Source organism: Castor canadensis, chromosome 6 (genome assembly GCF_047511655.1).
Source record: "Castor canadensis chromosome 6, mCasCan1.hap1v2, whole genome shotgun sequence".
Taxonomy (NCBI): domain Eukaryota; kingdom Metazoa; phylum Chordata; class Mammalia; order Rodentia; family Castoridae; genus Castor; species Castor canadensis.
In genome coordinates this window covers 90,360,430-90,386,514 of record NC_133391.1, presented here as the reverse complement: position 1 = coordinate 90,386,514, position 26,085 = coordinate 90,360,430, and the positions used below count along the sequence as shown (strand labels likewise).

The 26,085-nt window shown below is 35.6% G+C and overlaps 1 protein-coding gene across 6 annotated transcripts in view; it reads right to left on the bottom strand.

Annotated features, from left to right (window-relative positions):
- Positions 1 to 7,348: 7,348 nt before the first annotated feature.
- The window catches only part of LOC109699759 (uncharacterized), a 121,687-nt gene continuing 102,950 nt past the window's right edge, over positions 7,349 to 26,085 (bottom strand). For 3 of the 6 annotated variants that reach the window (XM_074077002.1, XM_074077004.1, XM_074077003.1), the window contains exons 9-13: positions 21,450 to 21,607; positions 19,614 to 19,656; positions 17,294 to 17,480; positions 9,423 to 9,558; positions 7,349 to 7,556 (exon numbers count right to left, since the gene is read on the bottom strand). In XM_074077002.1, the coding sequence (XP_073933103.1) occupies positions 7,457 to 7,556; positions 9,423 to 9,558; positions 17,294 to 17,480; positions 19,614 to 19,656; positions 21,450 to 21,607 (624 nt within the window). In that variant the 3' untranslated portion in view covers positions 7,349 to 7,456. Of the gene's footprint in view, positions 7,557 to 9,422; positions 10,065 to 11,850; positions 11,912 to 17,293; positions 17,481 to 19,613; positions 19,657 to 21,449; positions 21,608 to 26,085 lie in introns of those variants that run through there. The other 3 variants (XM_074077005.1, XM_074077006.1, XR_012449079.1) reach the window with 3 other exon arrangements.

The window sequence follows — 26,085 nt, the reverse complement described above, 5'->3', positions numbered from 1 at the left end:
AAAATATTCACTCCTGTTCTTTTGTTCCTCTTCCATGGAACAGAAGCCCAATGTTCACTAGAGCTACTCATTTATTATTCATTGCATCCTCCAGCTGTGCTGCCTGAACTTGTTATATCTCCTGTCATTCATGTCTTAGGCGAGTATAACATGCTTGTTATTTGGGGCCAGGAAAATCTATTTTACCCAAAACGTTAAGTGTTTTCTTGTTCTCACTTCTGGTGTAATCATGGAAAACTCTCAATGTAATAGTGGTCTTTGAATTTTTAGGAAAATTAACTTTTGCATACTTTCTCATATGAAGTAATATAGCCTTTTTCATGGCACTCTTTCTTTTGATGAGTTACTCATTATTTATTTAGGGAATATATCTTTTTAGACTTATCAAGAACTCTCCATCTTATGACTAAGTTCTCAATCTGCCAAAGTTTAATCCATGTATCTGTGCCAATGAACTGACTTCAGTTCTTTGAGAGGGATTAAAAGGTACCTGATGCTTTTCTCTGGGTCCCCATCATTTCTCTTCTTTCTGTATTTTCAGCTTTTATTGGAGTTTCTTGCTGCTCCATTGAGTTCTCTGAGAAAGTCTTTGCCATTCAGATCACCATTAGTTTTCTGTGTTATATAGGAACTGGTATCTCTAATCCCATTATTTTAATGTGACTTTCAGATAAATAGATCTTTCAAGTTTTAATAGACTTCGGTTTGTCTTGAAAAATGAGAGTAAAAAAACCATTCATTTCATTCTTTTTAAAAAGAAAGATGGAAACTTCAAATGAATTGGCTACCTTAAAGCTTTTCTCTCCTATTCTATCACATTTACCCTTGTAAATAGCCAGACAGTTTCTTTCTGGGTTATGTTGGTGATCTTTTTGTAGAATTTATTTTTAAGATAATTGGAGTCTCCTTGCTTTTTGCTGTCAGGGATGGATGTTCCTTTCTCTTATTCTTCATAGGTTTATTTCATAATCTCAGCAAGCCATTTACCTTTTTTTTATATCTCTGCTTTAGCATAAAGCAAGAATTTTAGTATATCACAAAAGAATCTATTGAATATTCTTTGTGTATAACACAATTGACTTGTGAATTTAGGACTTGTGATTTAAGTTATTTTTGTATTGGCAGAGATTTTAAAAAAAACATGAAGTTTTGGAAAAATGGCTGATTTTTAGGTTACAAGTTGAGACCTTGAAAGAGGGCAAAATTAACTCAATCATGAAGGGACTTATACCTATTGAAAGACCCATTACCACTGATATTAATCAACTAAGGCAAATATCTGTGGAGTAAAGAAAAATTGTTTTAGCATACAATGTTTTACTATCTTAACACTATTCCATGACTGCACATATGATTGGTAAAAGTCAGAGGAGTAGTAGGGAATCAGAATCCACTAGCACCTATTGATTCTCTACCTGAATGTTAACACCACTAATAGTTATAGGAATTTGGTAGTGTCAAAAACAAGTTATATAAAAGTATCATATTTCATTTTTAAACTCTTGTAGTTAAAATTTTAATAAAATGTATGTTAATTGCAAATTTGAGTAATGATGTTTTATTAACTAGCCTTTTCATTTAGGATTTGCACATACTTAGCAAAATATTTAAGACCTTCACTCTAGAGCAATGACTGATTTTCTTTATAACACTCTACACAAATGACTTTAATCATGCTCTTCTTCTAAGTTCACCTCAGTGATGGCATGAAGCCCAAGTTTCTTAGCTTTCCATTATTACATCATCTTCATGCTGGATGTCAGTGTATTTTTCAGTCTGACTCAGTTTCTACTGATGCCTCAGAGTTCTTGCTCTATAAGCTGCTAACTCCTTTGCATTTGCAAATTCTTTTCTGATTATTTACTTGTTTTCTTTGCTCCCACAGATATCTGGCTATTCCCAAAGAGGTTTGTTTTCATTTTCTGGGTCACAATTTATGAAGATACTCTCCCTGCTAATTCTATCTTACTAATACATTATTTTTCTCTCTTTGAATGAGTTGGCTATTTTCTTTCTTACATCCATGACATTTAATACTTAATTTATTTACTTAGTGTCTTGCTGGCTTACCGCTAGACTTCCCCAGTAGGTCAGCTCCTTAATGAGAGTGAAGACCTGGTTAAAGTCACTATTCTCCAGTGCAGGGCACGTGTTGAGAATGAATGAATGAATGATCACAGAGGCAAGGAAGATGAATCCATTCTAAAAACTATCATTTCACTAACTATATTGATGCTGTATACTGAATTTTTACCTGATAATTTTATTATTTATCAATTGGATGATGACTTGCTATTGCTTTTACCAATGTGCATAATAAAAAATAAATCCCACATAGTATTGTCAGGTGACTACATTTACTTTGCTTGGTTTCTGAAGTATAGACTTTGAAGCAGGACATGATGGGAGCAATGATATTATTTGATATGACATGTTTATGCATTCTCAGTAAAGTTTTGAAAATTTTCTGTCTCTCACAATGCACTGATTAGTGCCTGCATCTTCTCTAGGAGAAATTATGAACATGATTCTAAGTGATTATTGCATTTGGAATCAGATGTAAGTAATTCCTGATTCACAATAATTTTGAATGGAAAAATGAATGATGTAGGCGAAATTTCTGAAATTTCTGTTTTCAGGACTATAGTTTAAGGGGAACTCCATTATTGCTACAACATGTCAAACAAATATAAATTTATGGCTGCAGATATTTCAAAATCTAATTTCTTATAATGTAACTCCCCTCCTTGGTCATGAATAGTTGCTTTCTTCATTTGTTGGAATTAGAATTGAAAGAGAGAAATTATTCTCCCACAGGGATTTGTACCTGGGACCATACAAACTTGAAGCCTTCAGAAAAATTATGTTCCTCCATGTGAATAAGGAGAATATCAGAGAATACCAATTTGTGCTTTATTCATAAGACAACATATGTCCTTCTTTGCCTGCGATGTTCCCTGTTTACTTCATCTTTCCAGTACAATTACTGATTGTGTCTTATCTTAAAATGCTTGATTTAGAAGTTAAACTCTGTGGTCACTCTAATCATTCAAGACTCTTTCATGGCAAATAAGAGAAGCTCAACTTGAACACCAGTGATCTAGGTATACTGTGTGTTAAATCATGCAAGCCAAGATGCTCAACTTTCAAGTACTTGGAAATAGGGAAGGGGCAGAGCTTACCTCCATGAGGCAGCAAGTGCCTTTGAACTATGAAAGTACCTGTCTTTCATCTTTGGTAAGGGGGGACTACTTTCTGAAACTGTGTCTTCCACATGTCGTGCTATATATGAACTTGCTGTTACTGATGATATTCAGAGCAGGTAACCCTAACAAATTGATCACAGATATGATTGCTACAAAGGCTCTGCTGTGTCATCTTCTGGCCATGTATTTTATGAGTATACAGGTTATGCAATACTCATATTTAAATGTTGATGAGAGACTATGACTGTCACTGGAATTTAATACTTATAATTCATACACTCATGCTCTGTATCAACTAAAGTCAACTTTTAAGAGGAAAGAAATGAAACCAGTGGACAAAAGAGTAGTAGAGCAATGAAAAGATACTTCAGGTTCCCTTTCCCCTCCAATTCCTGTTCAGGTTACTCCTGTATATTTCCTCAAAATCATAATAAATTTATGCTTAAGTTCTTCCCAAAAGCTTTCTGTAATTTTTAGTCCTCAAAGTCTAAACTCAAGTCATAGTCTAAACTCAAAGTTAGTTGATTCAATTTTCATCTGTGATAAGATCAGTAAATGGAGTTGATTTATGTTTTACTAGAAGAATATTGCTTTCTTAGTACATACCCTGAGTTATGCAGGGTTCAGGATATGTAGTAGGCAAGGCAGGCATTCATCTGTCTCTGAAGACATCAAACTAATAATTACAGATGTGAGATCCTACCATTCTGTTGCAAAAGATTTATCAAATAACTTACTACAATGTTCAAAACCTTGTTTGGGCATCTTGGGTATTTACCTGCTTTGGGCTAATGTCCATGAAGTCCCAGAAATGAAAATTCTCTGCCATTCTAAAATAGCAAACTTGGAAACATATGAAAGGTTATGTACTGACACAGCCTTTGCATGTATGAGTACAGTATAGATGTGTGTGTGTATTTGTACATGTTGTAAATTAATTTATTGCTAGACAAGAGTGATTACTTTTTAAAAAATTGCTCTATATTTTTATTTACCTTCACCCTGCAATGGACATGTCACTGAACAACATTGATGGGTGAACTCAGATAGAAAACACAATTTTACTATTTGCTAAACCTCTTTGGAGAAAGTACTTTTTTCTCAAAAATTGGGGAAAAATTTCTCCAAAACCAGAAAGCAAGTTGGGAGTTTATTCACAGGTAAGAGAATCACTGGGAAAAATTTCTTAGGCCCCATGGGTAAAACAAATAAGGAAATAGATTGTTTTCAGTGTTCCTTTCTTAAGAGAACAAATTATCCTGTTTTTATGCTTATTATCTTCATTGATTATAATTCTACTGTGAAACTCAAGTATAGAACAGTCTAGGGATTTTCATTATCGTGTGCTCACTGTCTACAGATGAAGCAGAGGAGAATTGAAGTTAGGCCACCACCTTGTAGGTCCTGCAGGGATTTTGTGAGAACATTTTGGTCTTAGGTTAGGAATTCTAAGAATGCTGATGGAAAGACTTTCAAGTTTACCAAGCAGTTAGGCCAGCAGACATTTTATAACTGTAGACTAGCCTTTAGGGCTTTAAGTAGGCAATACTGTGAGATATATGACCCCAGAAATCCTGAAACTAAACTCAGCTCTCTCTCCTAGGCTCTGTTAAGATAGAATCCCTAATGGATTTATCCTATGTCCTTTCTACTTGAAGCTGTCCTCAGAGATGTGAGGTCAGAAGTAAGATGGCAAGTCTTTGCTAATAATATTGAAAATGACATTGTGAGTTTACTAGGACTGGACATTGTTCCAAGACTGTTCATTGAATTTTTATAAACATACGAGGCACATATGAGGTACTACAATTAGACCCATTTATGGATAAAGAAACTAAAGAAAGTTCAAATAACCTGCCTAAGCTCATAATCATAAAGTAGCAGAGCTAGGATTTGAAATCAGACCCACTGGCTGCAAAATTTATGATTTGTATAATTTTATCCTGCCTTTCCTTAGTGGTAGTAGGCTCATAGCCGCTACAATAGGTACTCAATAAACATCTATTGACTAATTAATTGATCATTGGGCTTGTGAGGAGCTCTTCTTGACTTGCAAAAGGCTAGCACTAAAATCTGTAGTCGGACGTTACATGTACAGAAGGCAGGCCTTGTACTCTTCCCTCCCTCTTACAGCTATTGGAGATGCCAATGTGGTGATCTTGGGAAATGTTCTTACTATCAGAACTAATGTTTTTCTTTTGGGGCCATATACATCTTTGAGAATCACATAAAAGATAAGAATACTCTTCACATAAAAATGCTCACCCACAGACTTTTTTGCATAATTTCCAGGACTGAAAAATCTCTAGAACCTTCCAAGAATATTTTTGTTATTGTATCTGAAGTTTGAATGTTCATACATCTTATGTTCAAGCAATTTATATGAGTGGTTGATTGAGAAAAAATTATATTCATATTTTACTGAGGTATTTGTTTTTGTTTATCTCTTCCAAAGGAAAGCTGTGTGCCACAGTGTTACAGTTGGCTGTGGTCACTAACTGGCTGCTTGGTAACGGCACAGTTTGTGCATTCCATGGAGGAGCTCCAGAATGCAGAGAGCATAGCTGGAGAGCGGATGTATGCACCCCAGGTTTCTGACATGAACATTACTGATGATTCTGCTGAAAGACCTCATTATTGTCATGGCAGATACTGGAAGATAAAAGGGACCATTTTCAGAACAGAGGGCTATCTGTTGGTGCTAATTGAATATTTTTGATTATGGTATTAAGTTGGTCAGAGTATTGTAGCATGTCTTTTTGGCAGGAGTTCCTTTAGGCAGCTTCTCTTAATACATGAACTGAGTAGCACATCCTCACACACTTATAAGCCTCCTTTATCTGAATTAATGGTGAATGACAGATGTAAGCTGTATCCTTTTTTTGAGGACATCACATTCTTTTTTGGCTTAAGGCATATAGGAAAATGACATGACTTTTACTATCTTTTTCACATTTAAAATTTTCTGGCAAAGAATATAATGTAAATGATTGTGAAATCCTTCCATGAGACTGTAGAAGCATAAACATGATTTACTGCTTCAGTTCTTAGCTGGAGACTCGAAGTATTTGACAACTTTGGATAGTAGGCAGTTTCATCCTTCTCTGTGAAACCACACTACATTTTCATGGGCATAGGTGGAAAGGAGGAGGTAAATTAATGGAGTCACAAAGACCCACATTCAGTTCCAGGTCTACCATTAACAACCTGTGTGATCTTCAACAGGCAATTACCTCACTGAGCTTCATCTGTAAGAGAGAAGTGTTGAGCTGTAAGGTCCTTGAGCTCTGAAACACTACTATTTTAGGAAAAGACAAGATTCCTTCCTCCCTCCCTTCCTTCTTCCTTCCCTTCCTTCCTTCCCTCTTTCTTTCTTATATTTCTTTCTGTCTCTGTCTGTTCCTTCCTTCCTTCCTTTTTCTTCTTTTTTGTGAGTTTCTCCAGAGTACTTGGAATCTTACACTAGATACGTGTTCCACTAGTGAGATTGTGGGACTTCCAAAGGTATCACAAACTCCTCGATACAAAGTAGGGATTGTTTCTCCGAGAAATGAAGTCAATTTTTAACATTTATTCTGAATTTCCCACGTTTTATTTTCGGTATCAAGAAAAGAGCATTCTTGATATATTGACAGAAATTCAGGAAGTGAATCAAACCTGTGTCATTGAGTGAGTCTTCTTCCCTAAATTCAGTCTAATTCCTTATTTTATTTTTTCTAACAATTTTTATTAATTTCTTTCATCTGGGAAGTCCTGAGTACACTTGAGCCTGTTTATTGTAACATGGTTTAAGAGAGAAGACCGTGTTTTGCTGAAATAATTACTCATCATTTAAACCATTACATTTCCATCAGCTTAATTTTCTCAAATATCCTGCATTATGATGTGAAGGCATTATAAGAAGCTAGCATGGAACAATTAACAAAGAACATGAAGGATAAAATAAAATAAATACACTTTTTCTATATTTATGCTTTTGAAAGATGGAAGTAGGGTACACACTATATTCTGATGCTTACATATGTAGCCTGAGGGGAAAATATATGATATAAGTGGAATATTTGCATTACGTTAGATATTGGTGCCTTGGTTCAAAAACAAAATTATAAGCTTGTCAAAAAGTTTTAATATAGTGAAGGAAATTCATTTGAAAAACTGTATTTCAAAATGTTGGAAAGATACATTTTTTTTCTTCTTGCAGGTTGGTGGTGATCTTGTGGATCCTTTCCTCTTAAGAACTGGGGTATCTTTCACATTCTTGTTTCCTCTAGTGGTCGGTTTATGAAGTCTTGAATAGCCTCATGCAAAGGAAGCCATTTTTTAATAGATGTATTCAGAGCTGTAATCCAGCTGCAGGAAAATAAAAAATAAAACAAGTCATACTGTTAGATGCTGGGGAAGTGAAATGTTACAAAATTCTTTAATTTGTTTTCCAGTAGTTTCTTTGGTTAGTTATCTTGCAATTAATAAGATAAACCATGCTCTTTAGATTTGAGGTTGAATAAGAAAGTAAAATACCAAATGTGATGTATGTGGTGGTAGCAATAAAGTATGCTTATGTAAGTAGGATCAGAAGAGAATATGACATTTGATATTATGATTAATGGATCTATAAGGCTTTTAAAAAACTGTTATGAGTATTTTGTTTCTATTTGGCTTTAAAGTTTAGTTGATCAAACTTAACAGGAACCAAATATTGCCGTATGGGCAAAACATTTCTTTGTAAAAGTCTAGAAACCACAATAAACTCTCCAGTTAAGATTCTTTTCTTTCTCCTTCTTTTCATTTTCTTGGAAAATGTTTTATGAAACATATTCATATAACATTTATTCCAAAGGTAATATTATTTTAAAAACCAGCACCAACAATGACCAGAAAGATTAACCAATAATATTTCTACCAGGTTGTTTCAGAAATACTAATAGGTTAATATGCTTTATGATTCTCTGAGCAGGGAATATAATTTATATCACTTCCTAGATACACTTTAAGGTAAGTAGGGTACCTTGTGGCTACAGAGTTCCATGCATATTTTGACCCTCTGATGTCACGCTTTGAAATATTTCTCCAATAACTCTAATGTTTCTTACACATTATGAATTTAGCAGTGAGATCCAACTATTTAACCTCCTCTCACAGAGAAGCCAGTGGATTTTATCAGAGGTGAGTTAACTCTACTTCATTGCTCCTTTCTATGATGTGCTAGCTGGAGCTTCACCTTCAAGGGGACCTTCCTTATTTGTTACCTAGGTTTTCCAGCACATGCCCTGGAAGAAAATCCTGCAAAATACTGAAACATTTTGTACTCAATATCATCCTGCTCCAGTACATCCTTACAAATGAGGGACACAGGCAAAATTTACACAATGAGAGAAAGCCTAAGAGATCTCTAATTCCTTCCCAAATGGCCATTTTGTACCCCTGAAATCCCACTCTTGGAGTTTTATTTCTTTGGGTTAAACCAGTGTATTTACTGCTTGCAAATGTCCCTGGGAACATTTCATCTGCTTTACTAAGCTAGGGGGAATTTATTCATTAAATCATTTTTTTAAAAACCAGACAGTTGGAATAAGAAGTCTTGGTGAGGTGGGAGGTAGCTATGGAGCAGATAAAAGATAAGGATGGGAGGGCACTTGGATGGCTTGAGGATTGGAGTAAGTTTGGGGAGGGGTGGCAGAGAATGCTCTTGGTAACTCCTGCCTCAGTTTTCCCCTGTTAACTTAACTGTTCTTCTTTTCCATTTGAGCCACATGTTCATTTGAGCATGGATACTGACTATAGTACAAATTAGATAAGTTTTGTGTTCTTTAATGGCTTATAATAAAAGAAAACCAATCAAATGTAGATGGACATATCAACACTAGTTATGTGAAAAGAGGTAAAAAAAAATCTATGATCTATCTAATTAATATATATTAATAAAAGATAAGACAAGTTTATGGATTAATAAATTATAATATTTGCTGGTGAGTCAGTCACCTAATGCCTTGGGAAGAATTGAGGACTACTTTTCCATTTGAAAACAAAACAAAACAAAAGCACTTCTAGAAGTTATCTAAGGAGGACTTGATAAAAGAAAATCCAGAGATATTAACTATGGAGACTGCAAAGAAAGGGAAGGATTTAACTAAAGATGTGCAGTTAGATAATTAGGGTTTGCCAAGAAGGCCTTATCAAGACTGATAAAGGAAAAGAAATAGGAAGACCTTGGCTTACCGCTGGTTTTCTGTTTTATTTTCTGCACAGAAATAGAAAGTCTTGAACTCTTCTGATGGAGGTTTGAGTTCAATTACTGATTGTTTGAAGCTATGAGTCTGTTCACTTACTCTATATCCTTGAAGATATAGGCCACCTATAGGGAGTGAAAGAAAAAAGAAAAGCAAGTAAGAATAAGGAAAATGTAAGGAGGAGGAAAGGTGTCTAAATAGTGCCAAGAAATTTTGAATGTGAATGAACCCCTAGCCCAGCTGTCTCACCTTACAGGTGAAAAAACTGAGACTTCAAGGAGTATACAGTTTTAGGTCACACACAAATTAATGATTAGTAGCAAGGGTGATAATAGAATTTGAATTTCCTGGCTTTCATTTGTACAATCTTTTTACTTACATGGTCGGTATTTAGCTTTGTACATCTGTGTGCACAAACTAGCTTCTTTACTAGGAGACATTTTAAAATAAAATTTTCAGTATAAGAGAGTGACACCTGCAATGTCATGTTAGAAGAAAATTAAATAGTATTTTCTGGGGAAGAATCATTAAAGCATCCTTTCTGAAGAATAATGAAGATGGCAGGCAGTTTCCACAACAAAAACACATTCTTACCTTCTTTTTGAATATGATACACACTTAAAATATAGACCTATAGGGTGATATGAAAGAGTGAACTTGAATTAGCAATGAGAAAAGATTGGTTATTATTGAACATAACTTCTTTCTTGTGGCCCTCTGAATCCATGTTAGTAGTTATGATGTGTTTGCTTGGCCTGAATTTTTGTTTCCATTTTTAGGATTGGGGAGGATCTCAGTCTAGCAGAAGACTCGGAAAGATGGAAACTCTTGTGTTTTTTCTGGCATCTTGATGCTCCAAGGTAGCCTGACTCTTGTGCTGATACTTCAGGCAGTATTAGTAGTAGTGATGCTAAGATGTTTATAGATTTCTTGCCCCTGTTCACTCTTGTTCTCATTCCCTAACTTTATCTAGGAACCATTCTAGTGAACTACACTAGCAGAGAAAAAAATTACCACTCGGATTTTTTGCCATTCTCCCTGATAGTTATTCTGTACCAATGTGTTAATAAGGGACTACAAAGAAAATGTGGTCCTTTTGAATATGGCTGTCTTTGTTTTCCTATTGGTTACACTCAGCAACAATGTACAGTGTCAGGGAGATGCAAGTTTTCTTTTAAAAGAGAAAGGATGGTTTTGTACATTAAAAATTAGAGAACAACTTGCTAATTTTATGGAGGGGTTAGATGCAATATTAAATTCCTTTCTTATTTTCATTTAAAGAGTCCATTTTAGAACTAACATCTGAGAAAGCATTCATCTTAGAAATGGACTGATTTTTCCCCTTATTAGTCCTCAGTAATATGCTGTTTATCAAAACCAGAGGGCAATTTCTTTCCTTGAGATAGATGGGGAAACAGATTTGTAAAGCAACCTTATTCAAATATAATTTACATACATAAATTTTGAAGTATACAGTTCAATGATTTTAGTTTATTTTATAGTTACTTAATAATAATCTTAATCTTGTTTTAGAATATTTTCATGAACTCAGAAGAAACCCCATACCCATTAACAGTCTCCCAATAAATCTGATGTGTACTGCAGTTCTAGGCAATCTTTACTTGCTTTCTGTCTCTATAGATTTGTTTTTTCTGCAGCATTTAATATAAGTAAAATTATACAGAGTATGGTCTTTTGTGACTGGCTTCTTTCACTTAGTATAATGTTTTAAAGGTTCATCCATGTTGTACCATCTATTAATACCTCATTTGTTTTTATTGTAGGATGATATTCCACTGTATGGATATACCATATTTTATGTATCTATTCATTAATTGAACATTTACATTTTCTTCAATTTAGCTATTATGAAAATTGCTGTTATGAACATCCATACATAAGTTTTCATCTACATGCAGGCTTTTATTTTGTTGAGTATATTCTAGAAGTAGAATAGGTAATGTGCGAGGTGTTTCAGGACAACAGGACACCTAAAGATGTATCAGGGTACTTTGCTAAGTCTCTGCTCCAAATGATAGTACACAGCATTTGCATGTTGCTGCATTGGTTTGTGGCTGCTTCCTGCTTGTGAGACTTCCTTATTTATGTCTTAGCAAACATGAATACCTTCCTACCAATTTTGAGAATGGATAGATTTCATCTAAAAAAGTCTTCTATAAAAAGAAAGTTTTCCAGCCCTTTTTCTAAACAGTTGTAGGATATTGATGGTAAAGACATCCAATTATAATCTCAGTACATCATTTGAGGTGACTTTACCAGGCTGGTCTTTCTGTTATGAGGTTGGAAGCAGTAATTAGTAAGCTGGCACAATGTTAGTTGCAAGAGATGTGTAAGCATTATGTGTCCTACTTGTTGCAATAAAGTAAAATATATCTTCCTGAGAAGTGTAGACAGACCTTGATGTGATTTATTCATGAACAACAGTTGATGGTGATGATTTGTTACTTCCAGCTTTTGCTGGAGAGAGATAAAAGGGGAAAAAAGTCATTAGATGTATGGAGAATGACCAGGACCTTCAAGTCTACATAAAGGCACTTGATTAAAGGGCTTCTGGAATACCCACAGTGGCTTCTTAATGTTAGCATGTGCATGAAGGCCAGCAATGTCTAATACTTCTTGTGATGTTGAGGAAAGCCTTCAGGGAACTGCTGAGGCTATTTCTCCAACTCCCACATTATACACTAGAGGTGTATTTGTCTAGCTGAAAGTAAAATGTGGGATTAGTGTCTAATATTGGTTTTATAGGAACACAGGGTTGTGCTGCTTCCCACATCTTCCTCTTTCTACTCATATTACTTTTGTCTTTCCCTGACTTCTCTTTTTTTGCCCATAGTATCCTATCAGCATTTCAGGTTACCATTAAAAAAATATGTCAGGCCAATAATACTACAGATACCTTCAGAATTAGGAAATATATGAAGTCTCCCAATATATGAAGTCCCTAATAAAGAACTTAAAGCAATAGACTAAAATAAAAATACATATGTTAGAAATGCAAATGATATGCTATAGTCAGAATTCCAGGTGTCTATCAAGTCTTGACCACGAGTCTCAGGATCAAAGCAATAACTTGCAAGCATGTTACAAAATATTTGAAAAGGAAGTAACAATCTTTATTTAATCTGTTTAAAATATTCCCAACATAAAATAAAATTGATCATATACAGAGACTAAATGTTTTATGTATCAATATTTTTCTAACTTTTTGGTTGTGATCCAAAGCTGTAATAAGTTCAGATCTCTATATGCTTTCATATTATTGACAAAAGTTTTGTGAGACAATGTGATGTATCATGATGGTTTATTCAATTAAATTCTATTCAGTTGTTTAAAAATATTGATCACAATCTACTGCACTGATTGTATGGCTCACTAATGGAAGCAAACCCTGCAGTTTGGGAAGCATTGTTGTAAATGGTAATCAAGACCTATTTCAAGGTTATGACCTTCACAGGGCAGGAGAACAAAAAAAACAGACCATTGTGAGATGTGCAAGGTCTAGGCTTGTACAGTACAAGTAAGGGAGAAACTGCAGATTAGAATAATTAAAAAGTCATTTACTTAGCACAACGTAGAAGAACTGAAAATGAATATTAGAACTGTGCATAATCTTTATAAATGTAATAATGATTCACATTCCATGCATATTAACATGATTAAATTAAGCTGAGTAGTTTAGTGTCTGTAGTGTGCATGGCATAGCATGGGGTCGGACATTCTTAACAAATCCTGTGCTGCTCTCACAGTTTCTACAGTTCTTATGATAAATAGTTGGACTGGGTGAACGCTGGCTAATTCAGTCAGTGTGCTGATGTCAAGTCCAGACACTGAACACACACTATTACCAGTGCTACTTTAAGAAGAGAGTTTCTGCTAAGAGGTACTACACATAGCACGGTGGTTAAGAGTTTGCAAACAGGATTCCAATAGGATTTGTCCCTACTTTGTCTCTAGCCACTTAATTCCTAGGTGATTAGCACTATGCTAGTTAACTTCTCTATGCTTCTCATCCATAGTGAGAAACATCAGTAGATGTTTTGTAAGAAATAGATTTAGGATAGAAACATTAGGTGCTTATCCTATTCCTTGACACAAAGGAAACTTTCAGTACATGCTAACTTTCCCTCTTCAATTCTCTTCCAACAACATATAAAGTTGGCATGTATAGTAACCTGAATTTAGAGGGCTGGAATTCATATATTCTTTCCTCTGAAAAAAGTGTGGTTCATCAGGGTAGTAACAGAGAGGGTAGATGGAGAGGGCATATTTATTTTGAGAACTTCCCACAGAAGATTTGGGTATCCCTCTATCCTGTCTTGAGTTTCATTTTGATGGATCCCTGGCTATGATACAGGTTATGATTCAAGTTAAGGTATACAAGAAGACTGAGCTGGATTCTTAGAAGAAGGATGCAAATCTCATTTTAAAATTCAAATCTATGGGGAAAAAAGTATTTCAGAATATTTGTACAGTGGCCTCAAGCCTGAAGAAAGGCTAGCAACAAATCAACCTGAGGGGAGCTTCCCTCTGGAATCAGTAGCAGTCAGAGTGATAGGAGGAGGAAGTGGTGATGAAGGCAATCTTTTTATTCAAGGAAGAGAAGATTCACATAGAAACATCAACAACAACAACAAACACAAAACTTTATTTTAGGACATCGCCTGCCTATAAATTTTCTGTTGGATTTTCAGTAAGAAAAACCTTTCTTTTAATCCATAGTTGAGATGCTTTTAAATAGGAATATCCAAGAAGGAAGTCTGAGAAAGGATGTCTGGGTTAAGTATTTCTATTAATTACAATTACATATTTTCAAGAGCAGAATTTTAAAAGAGATAGAAATTAGGTAATTTCTTATAGCTCAAAGGAGTGTGATATAGCAGAAAGGCCATGCATATACAGACTTCTAGTTTTGCTTTTGAGTTAGCTGTACAATCTTCTAATCTTTCTGCATCATCTGGATGATGGTCATTTATTCATGTATTCATTTATTCCTACATTTTATAACCATAACATTGAGTTATTTCTGAAGCATATGATTCCTTAGAAAAGATGTTGATGACCACTGAGAGATAAAATATATGGTGATAATTGTCACAGGATAGGGCTGTTTGTTTATCTAGACTATCTGGAATTGCATTAAGACAGAGATAGAGGGCATTTAAATGGACATTTGAAGGATACTTTGTACTGGGTGATCAGTAGGAATGGAAGATGTCAGGGAAACAAAGTAATACAAGCAAAAATTGTCCAAAAGGTGGCTGTGCTAATGAAATAGATTATGAGCTTGAGTGCTTTAACACAAGGAGTGGAAGATACATCCAGATACAGGAGTTGTAGAAAAAAGTTCATACAGTTCAAAGGTCATAGAGTACTTAGAGGGCAACCATAGAAGGTTCTGGAAAGAGGTGTGCAACGATAAGAGCTGAGAATAAACAAAACTTCTATTTTTTCTTACTTAATCAATCTTTTCTTTTTGTCTACGTAACACGGGTTACCTTGATTTAAATTCTACATGCACCGTTTTCTATCCAGGAGTCAATTATTTAACATCACAAAGCACCAGCTAAAAGGATGGAATTGGAGAACATCATTCTGAGTTAGGTTAGCCTGGCCCAAAAGACCAAAAATCGTATGTTTTCCCTCATATGTGGACATTAGATCAAGGGCAAACACAACAAGGGGATTGGACTTTGAGCACATGATAAAAGCAAGAGCACACAAGGGAGCTATGAGGATAGGTAAGACACCTAAAAAATTAGCTAGCATTTGTTGCCCTTAACGCAGAGAAACTAAAGCAGATACCTTAAAAGCAACTGAGGCCAATAGGAAAAGGGGACCAGGAACTAGAGAAAAGGTTAGATCAAAAAGAATTAACCTAGAAGGTAACACACATGCACAGGAAATTAATGTGAGTCAACTCCCTGTATAGCTATCCTTATCTCAACCAGCAAAAACCCTTGCACCTTCCTATTATTGCTTATACTTTCTCTACAACAAAATTAGAAATAAGGGCAAAATAGTTTCTGCTGGGTATTGAGGGGGTGGGGGGGAGAGGGAGGGGCCAGAGTGAGTGGTAAGGGAGCGGGTGGGGGCAGGGGGAGAAATGACCCAAGCCTTGTATGCACATATGAATAATAAAACAATAAAAAAAAATAGGAACACACACACACACACACACACACACACACACACACACACACACAAACCCAAAGCACCAGCTTTCAAACCTATAAGTGAAATAACCTATTTGGGGTTTCCTTTTTTTGGCCATACTAGTATTTGAATTTAGGGCCTTGTATTTGCTAGGCAGGTAGTCTACCACTTGAACCCTAGTTCCAGCCCTTTTTGTTTCAGGTAGTTTTTGAATAGGGTATCACCATTTATGTCAGGCTGTCTTGTACTGAAATTCTCTTATTTATGCTTCCCCTGTAGCTGAAATGCCCAGCTATGGGGATTTACTGGTTGAGACAGGGCCCTGGGAGTTTTTTGCCCATGCTGTCCCAGAACCACAAGCCTCCAGATTTCTGCCTCCCAAATAGCTAGAATGACAGGTGTGAGTCACTGTACCTGGCTGTATTCTTTTAGAAATGAAATGCAAGTATAAGCAAAAACACCTAACAGAGTTATCAGTACAAGAGCTGCCCCACAAATGACAATTGCTGCTTTGCCATTGTTATTTTCAGGCTCTTTAATATGAGTAGTCTGCAGCTCTCTAACTAGGATTTTTTTTTTTTAAATCTAAGTAGAACCTCCCTGACCTTTAGGAATAAGGGAAACCACCTAATCATTATTATTTTTAAACTCTGGGAACCAGAAACAGTCTCTGTGCCCCAAAGGTTTGGTAGCACTTTATTAACATTTCAGAATTTGTGAATTCAATCAAGCATTTCCTTTCTATCTATGAAACAGTAGCTTAATTGATCTGGTAATTAAGAGTTCAGAATTTCATAATGCTATTTTATAATGAGTCTCAATGACTAGTTTGGAGATGAAATTGTTTTGTTTACCTGATTCTTATGGTATCAGCTGCTTAAATCTGTGGAATTGGATTGCATAGGAACAGGCAGTTTTGTAAGTGTTTATAGGTGATGTCTATCTTTTCATAGTGGTCTGATAATCTGAGTTATGTTTTAAAATGAGGGTGTGATTAAGTAGAGGAGAATCATTGCATTGTTTATCCTGAGTGATGAAAAATGGGCCATGGAGTGATACTAGCTTTAAACCTCTTGTAGATTTCCAAGAAAATAAAAATTGTCACCAGATGTTTCCTTCCCATTTGGCATGTCTACCTAGCTTAATTAAACTTGAGCATTAATGCTAAAAATAGAAATTGAATGACTTGGATTCCAGAATAATTATTGCTAATTACTGCAGGATTACTCATATGGCAAAAAATTTGACTGCAAATAAGACATCAATAAGTGGTTCAAAATCATAAGAAAGCTAATCTGTTGTGGAATTAAGGTAAAATTATTATTTTGTTAAATTATTTACATGAGAATTCTATATGTATAGCTTTTAAATAGTATATTAAAAGTGTGTGCAATAAATATATGCAATGAAATCTATGATGAAAATATAATACATATGAGAGCTTTTTATACAGAGGCCAATATGCATAGAGCTAAAGTTATTTCAATAACAATGACTCAGTTGATCTTCACAAAAGTCCTATAAAATATATGCTGCTATTCCATTTTATAAATGAGGGAAGTAAGCTTTAGGAAGTTAAGCCCATGGAAAACAGATAGCAAAAGGCCTGGTTAAGGCTTAATAAAGCTAAGGTGGCATTACTATTATTATTGTATTTATTATTTCAAGTGAAAGCTGATTTCTTACCTGAGGCCTGAGTGGAGCGAATGCTGGCATAGAAATACAAGCAGCCATCCTTGAGAATGCAATAGTGTTGGACCCACATGTCTATGTTTCTGTCCAGCTGGTGCAGAAGGCCCAGACACTCTGGATTTTTGATAGCCAGAGGTGGGAGGCTGCTGTTGTGCAGTGTAACATCTTCCCAGACATGGTTCTGTAAGTGTAGCATAAAGGGATCATCAGAGTGATCATTCTTCACCAAACACCTTTGACTCCCAGAGCCAGTGACATCAATACCAAGTCTGTTTGACCTTAGTAAGGCCACTATTCTAAATGGTTCTATTGCTCAAATAATCTCACTACTTGAGTAACTATCCAAAAAACCCAAATTTATCCACTGCCCATACAGAACTCTTCTCCCTTTTGAAGTCCATAGACATCCCTTCTCTTTGCTGCCTATTGTAGTCTGAAGAAATCAAAAGAACATCAGCCAAAGAATAGGACACTGGGTAGAGAAAGAAAATGGAAATAGGCAGTTAAACAGAGACTATTTTTAATGCCCTTGTTTATAAGTGCTGGGCTGATCTACTCACTCACCGTAAGGATTGTCTTCCTAGGGGCTGTTCCTGGTATGTCCACCGTGACTAATAGCAGCCCCTGGTTCATGCTTTTCTTTATCTGGAACTCCCATTTGTGCAAAGGAAGAAGTTAAATGCTCCAGGCCAGCTCAAGCCTTAGGCTCTCATGGTCAGTGATGTGGAAGACTGATGATAAATGGAGATCCTCTACTCTGGAGGGCAGCCCTCAGTCCATAAGCCTGGGAACAGGCTTGTTCTGAGAACTCCGACCTGAGGCTGGGGACACTGTGCTTTATCTCTTCAATAGAACACTTTGCTTGGGCTTGCCAGTTTCTCTTCTTTGTTTGGTTTTATTTTTGCCCTTTAGTCTTAACAAGGCAGTGCAAAAAAAAAATTCAGAATGCAGAGCTTGCTGTATTCTTTTCTGTGAAGTGGGAGCCTGCTGGGAGGTTTGGTGTTCATTTGTTCACATTGGGCAGACACTCTGAGTGCATTAGCAGAACAGATACCTCTCAAAAATATCCAAGCTCATTAGAATGATGCATTGGTAAAATAGATGAGTGTATCGAGTGTTGTGTTCCAGGTAAAATGAAACACAAGTCCTGTGATGATGCTTGAGATTGTTTTGAAAGAACAGTTACAAGGCAAGATACATCCAAGCTCAAACAATTTGAATTTTCCCTAATGTATGAGAACCAGAACATGCATGGAAGATTTGCTTTTATACCATTTTATGAGGGAAAAGCATATTTAAAGGAAATCTAATAGCCACATTAGAAATAATATCAATAGCATAAAAATGAAGTAATTAGGTATTAAAGCATTTTTCCCCCAAAATGTTAGTGCATAAGCTCAGAGAGAGAGCTTTTAATGTCTTTGGGAATAAAGTGATGGCTTATCTGCTGACCTTATGAAGTCATTCAACAGTTTGTAGGTAAAATCTAAATTTAAAAAAACTATGTTGCTTCCAAGTTGGGAATCACGAATGGTCAGGAACAGTAAAAGTTGACCTAGTATGTCTATAGAACAAGTAGATGAACATAAAGCACTCTTTATCTGAATATATAACACTCATTTTCTAATAAGCTGCTCGGTCAACAGCAGCACCAGTCCAGGATATCATTGAGATCTTTTAAATTTTTTTAAAAAATTATTCTTTTAAACATTTTTATTAACATATATTAATTGTACAGGGGTATTCATCTTGACATTTCCATATATGCTTGCAATGTACCCTGGTTAGGTTTGCCCCTACCATCTATCTCCCTCATACCCCTTCCCCTACCTAAAATAATTACAATAGATTTCATTGTTCCATATTTCTCATAAGAATATAAAGTACATCAACCATATTCACCCTCTTTTATCCCTTCCATTCACCCCCTTCACACTAATAGGTTCCTAACAGGACCTATTTTATACTGAGATCTTATACTTGGGAGTGCAAAGAAAACAGCATCATTGGTTTATCATGTTGGGGAGCTACTGGATTGCTTTGTGTGAAACAGAAAATTCCACCTCAGTTTGTGCCTTTCTATTAAGTCTTACTGGGTGGGATGTCATAAAAACCCCTGAAAATAAAAGAATAGCAGGAATGCAAGCTTACTCATTGGACCTGAGCAAAACCTCTGTTGACTTATAATTCTTTCCTCCAACCTCAGAATAGATCTAGGATATGCCAAGGGGACGGTATGACATCCAATTTATTTCTTCCTCCTCTGAAAAGAAACATAAAACGAAGGCAGAGATAAGCATTAAGGAGGCCTTACCTGGTTGATAGGATGTGCTGCTTTGTCCATTGCCTCAAGCCACCTGAAAGACAGTAAAATGAGAGGAGCTATCTTTGGGGTAGTAGATAAATGTCACTCTGCGGGGCTTGTTCTTGCTGAACCCATCATTCAGATAGAACATTCTGAATGGGCTAATGAGGTTCAGGTATATTTCATTGCCCTGAGTTCTTGGGTGAAATGCAACATATTCTTGCAAAATTGAGGTTAGCATGGGCAAAACCTGACTCCCACCAGGAATATCTAAAACAAGTTTTTCTTATCCCTGACCTATACTAAAGTTTAATTAGTGCCTGAGGAAAAAAAATTCACCCACTCTTTATTTTACCAAGGTTTGGAATTTATTAACACCAGCAGGGCTGATAACAATTGATATATTAACTATAAAGCCTTGGTTATTAAAATATGGAAAGACTGGTAATTGACCACTGCCCTGAGTCCTTTCTGTAAGTGTTTCTGGAACACAGTGGCCATCTTTAGTGTATCATTAGGGTCTGTTCTTGAGAACTGAATTTTCTTAGTCTTGTCTTTTTAGCTAGGCCTCAGCATAGCCACCCCACCCCATCTTGCCAGTCTTTTTAAGTTTCCTTATAAACTCTAACTTCCAATCAAACCCTATTGCTTGCTGTTCTCCCCAAAGCTTGATTTATTCCCTCGACTTTCCTATGTGCAATTTCTTTTTTTGTATGCTTATCTAATCCTATACCACACCCTTCATAAAGAATTCCCTCATTTTTATATCACAAGCCCTCTCCCCTGTTCTTAATTCCTATACCACTTTATCTCCTATAACATGTCTCAACTTTTATTTTGTATTTAAAATATTGTGAGGAATGCTCTGCCTTCTTGGTTCAGAGGCTTTTTGTTTTGAAGGCAAGGATTGGCTCTTCATCATACTAATAATTAATGGAGACATTGAAACAGTGTCTTGGGTATGTTAGGTTTCCAATAAATATTTTTTGAATGCATTGAACTACAATCAAGTTACTATTATCACATATCCCTGTGTATCCTTAAAGTAATATTTATTTCAATACCTAATGCTACATAAATAGGAATAGGATATTGTTTGCCTTTAGAGTTTACAGATCTAGTGTTCCTTTTAAAATTAGATGTGAGTCCAAATTCTTTTAAAGAGGTATGATTGTTGACCCACTACTGTTTTGTTACTGTTTATCCTCCACTCTATCCTTATCTCTCATTCCAACTTAGCAGTCCTTTCACTACAGTTTTCAGTTGATTCACTGGCCTTGCCAGTGATCCCATTCCCTCAGGGAAGACACATTGAGTAATGACTATGGAGGCTACTGGTCAGAACTGGTAAGCTTCCTTCTTAGAATATGTACACATTTCTCCCTGTATTTGGGTTATAAATGAATGGATTCTTTTCTCTCAAAGCTACCTTATTTTGTTTATTCACTCAGTTAACTCATCTCATTATAGTGTATTAAATTGCAATCCTGCTACATTCTTTTCTATACATAAGTCTGTCCATATATTTAACTTAAACATATGCATATAAACCTGACAATTTTGGGTAATGCTGGATGTAAACTGTAGCAGTAATGAGTTTTTTTTTAAAGAAAATATAGAGATTGAAAGTAAGAGGACTAGTAGAATATACTCACGTTCTTTAGAAATTCACTTAGAATAAAAATAAAACTGAAGGAATAGTGAAGACCCAGCCTTCTTGTACTTGAGGAAAAAACCAATTTATGTTCCCTTTCTGACTTCTAATTCAAGGAATCTATATGGCCGCCCCTGGAGAAACATTCTCTACAGAAAGTGAAACTAGCAAGGTAAATGTTAGTGAATTACCTTTTCATTTCTTGGTTTGAGGTTGCACACAGGCAAAAAAATCTATTTCCAGACTGAGGCACACAGTTAAACACAAAGGGTTTTCCCAAGCCGGTATCAATGCCAACTTCTGCACCTTCTAATTTTATTGCCTCCAGAGGTGGACATTTTCCTTCATCCTGTAATTGATAAGGAAGATGCTCATTATTGGCACTGTAACTAAGCAGATAAGGGAGAAAGTCAAGGAGGAAAGAACAAGTATAATTATTCCTTTCAACTCATTTGTGTATTTGGTTCTAAAATGAAAATAAAGCCCAAAAGAGTTTTTATAGATTATGTTCTCCTTGACATATTCCATGGAACACCAAATTTTCATCTGTGATATTTTTCCACATCAATTTTAAATAATTTCTATTAATATGTATTTCATTTATGTCAACTTGGGAAAGTATTAATTATTAATGCCATTTTCCATTATAAAAAGAATATAAAAATAAATTGGTATTACAAAATACACATGGTTAGTTATGAAATTGAGGCAGACTAGATGTTTGGGAAAGTTCTGGACTTTTATAAAAACCTCACAGCTTGATTTAGAGCACCTGTTACCCATCCCTTACCCATTCCCTCTGAGCCCAGAGAGCTCCATTTACTAACTTTGTTAAGTAAAAGTGGAAATTTCTATCCACATGGATTCAGGGTACCTGAGAATTAGCATAGGTGCATCATGAGTCCACCCTTGGCCCGAAGGCCATTGGAAACAGGGAGTGATGCAGATTTTCTCCCCACCTCCAAGTTAAGGATGATATAAAAATGACCTAAACTAAAAGTTCTTCCTTTTTTTTCCCCTGTATCTGGTGCCTCCATTCCACTTGGCAGAGACCCTGGCGGTAATCCCCTTCCCCCTTTCCTATGATAAAACTCCATTATTTTGCTCACTACATCCACGTGTTCTGCTTGGATTCTTCCTTGCCAGCACAAGGACCAAGATCTTCTGACCAGAATCATCAGTGATTTCAATAATCGTATCTCTAGATAGTGCCTACAATTGTTCTCCATGCTTACTGAGTTGCAAGCCCTCTTCCAAATTCTTTACATCTATTAATAAACTTATCTCCACAAATGCTCATGAGGTTCTTACTTTCATCATATCCATTTTATGTATTAGGAAACTATAACTTAAGAGACTGAAGAACATTTTCTTTAAAGTACTGTACTTAAACATACCATGTAAAACTGAATCATTTTATAAGTCAATATTTTATTATTTACTTTATAGCTATTTCTCAAAACATCCCATCCATTGTTCATCTTTTAAAAAACATCTGTACTGAGATATAATTTCCATACTATGAAGCCATTCATTATACATGTACAGTTCAATTATTTTTAGTAAATTCATAGAGTTTGGAAACCATCATTGTAATCTAGCCTTAGAATTTTTCCATTAGTCACAAAGTTTACTTTGCATCTACTTATAGTCATTTGCTACTGATTCCCCCATCACAGGCAACCAAAGAAATGTTTTGTGTACCACTTATCAGTACTTCATTGTTTTTAAGTTTAAATTAAATTCTATTATATAGATATATCCCATTTTGTTTATCCATACACAAAGTGATGGGCATTTTCCCCCAGTTTTGGGCTGTTTTAAATAATACTGCTGTGAATGTTTGTGTACATGTCTTTGACACATGCTATCATTTCCCCTTGGCAGATTACTAAGAGTGAAATTCCTGGGTCATATGATAAGTTTAATTTCAATTCTATAAGAAACTGACAAACTACTTTCCAAAGCGGTCATAACATTTACATTCCCAGCAGCATAGTATGAGTTTTCCAAATTCCCTACACCTTGTAGTAGCCATCCTCATGGGTGTATAGAGGTATCTTATTGTGGTTTTCATTTGCATTTTCTAATGACAGGTGATGGGGATCATCATGTAATGTGCTTATTAACCATTGAAATATCTTTGGCAAAATGTCCCTTTGGTGAAATTCTTTCAGCTATTTATTCTATGAGAAAAAATTTTCTGAGCAATCAAATAATAAATGAAAAGGGACATAAGTGAGAAAAAATAAACTTCGTACTGTTCATATAATTGGGTACCTAGTGAGGTCCTGTTGAGTAACAAGTTTTTACTTGTATATTGAATTTTTAATTCAAATATTTTTGATATTTGACACATTTGAATTTAAGTGTCTTTGTGCTTAGATCACAAATTGTGTGCACTTATGCATGCATGTATCTTTAAGAGGTATGTCTCTAGCTAATTTTGTCTCTTCTTAACTAATTTATGAACTCCTTCAAGACACTGTTGAAGATTATGGACCATCTTTCTCCTAAAATATACATATGTTTATGTGTGCAAGCACATGGACACATAGACAAAAGATATCTTGCAACTCATAGGTGAATGGATAGGATATTCCTCAATTAAAAGTAATGTATCATATTTTATGGCTCTTTTTTAATCTTTACAACTACATTATGAAGTAAAAAGCTAGTATTTACCCATTTTCTAGGAGAAGACGATGAGATTCTATGAAATGTACCAGTATTACATGGATAGAAACAGAGATAGAGCTTAAACTCTGATCCTCCAGCTCTGTCTTCCCACACTACATCTATCAAATATCTGGATTTTTGGATCACTGGGATTTGGGACATCGGCAGTTGACAGCCATGGTACTCAAATCCAAGGACTGAGTATCTCTTGCTTCCATCAGCATTCTTTGAGTAGATATAGAATTTTTACTTGTTTTAGTAACTATCAGAAAAACAGTACATCTTAACAATAAAAATTGTGTATGGCTGATAATGAGACATTAGAAACCAGAAGAATATATTTTCATTTGCTTTAATGAGGCTAAAAATTTTGCATGCCTATACAGAGTGGATAATTATTTATATATCTTTTCCTAGGAGCATTTTAAATGAAGAGAAAAGATAGGCCAATATAATAAAGCCTGGAGATTTTATTCTGTTGCTAAGTGACAGAAATGCTCATTTTCTAACAGCGATACCACTGGGTCTGCTTTTGGTAGACCCATTACACAGAAAAATGATATGTTGTTCTCAGTATCAGTGCTGTTAGGTCACGACTGCCAGTCTCCCAATCCTTTGCTTATAGGAGACTTCAAAAGAGCTCACTCAACATGGCACAGGACATACAACCAAGAATAATACCTGAACTCACTTATGAGGCTTTTTCCTCTCTGCTCAAGTTGCACATGTGTGAGAAGAATGAATGATGTCTGAATGGACTGGATTTTAAAACAAGGGTTACTATCTCTTACATGGACTCCATCATGGCCCAGATTGCACTTTTACCAATCTCAGCTGCAGACTCATTACCCCTGCTTGTGAGCTGGCTGTGGCCCTGGGAGCAGCTGCACCTAAACCTTGATCACGCAGACCATGCAGCAAGTGTGGGTGCCCTTGCGTCTGTGCTTACTCAGTTTACTCTTTACTTTCACTTTCACCAGCCCAAGCAAATTTAAATTCCACTTGAGATCCAGAGGTTGAAAACATTCTCCATTCAGTGTAATGCTGATGCTACCTGTGTTAGAGTGCCACATTTCTCAATCAAATGTTTTCTGGAGATAAAGGACAACCAGAATCCCTCTTCTTTTTACTGACATGACTTTTTTTTTTTTAACTCCTCCCTTAATCAAACTGAATCCCTCAGTTTGGCAATGGTTCTTAAATTGGTTCTGTTTGATTCCCTCCCTATAGCTTAGTGTTTGGAACAATGAAGATTTCTTTAAGACTGGTTTCTCTACAAATTTATATTCTCCTTTCTAAGTCACAAAAATTCTCTAGCCCCTGAGCCAATTCAAAGATTCAGCTGCTTTATGTTTGCAGGATTGATTAAAATAGCAGAGATGCTGAAGGGATTTAACAAGGAATTGTTTAGTGATGTCCAGAAGCTATAGACAGAGAATAAAGGAACTTGGGCTGTTTATGACAGATGGCCTCGGATAATGCTGATATTGTCTATCATGGAAATAATATTTCTTCATAAATAATTCCAGTGGTCAGACTATTCAGAAAAGGGAAATATTAAGCAACAATAATCATAAAAACTCAACCCAGAGTGAATTCACATCTAAATAAATTATTTCTATAGAAAAAATACAAGGATATTTATGTCTTTCTGCAACTTGGGCTCTCTACTATAATAAAATTATCTACAGATGCCTCTTAATTATTTCTTTGGTCAAAATTTTGGGTTCAATATGCTATAAATATTTTTTCATTGTTGCTAGGCCTCCTAGTCTAAAAACGGGAAAAGGCCTGGGACACTCTATCAATACATTTCATTTTAACCAGGAATGCAACCATGAAAATCCACACACTAAAGAGGCAGGAAAAGGCATCTTTAACCATGAGAAAGAGCTAATTCTCAGTGGGGAAACAGCCAAGACAAATTTAGAGGGAAAGAAAGATGTCCTAAAGCAAAAGACCACATGAAAGGGTGCATGAAATACACAGCGAGGGAGCTATATTTAACGCTGTAAGGTTGAAGCAAAATTGAGAAATGAGTGTCCCTCAGAGGCTTATTAATTATGCTGAGAGCCCTTTATCAGGGGTGGCAGTTTGGACCACCCGCTCCCTGTCAGACACTGAAACCATCAGTCCTTGACAACTGTT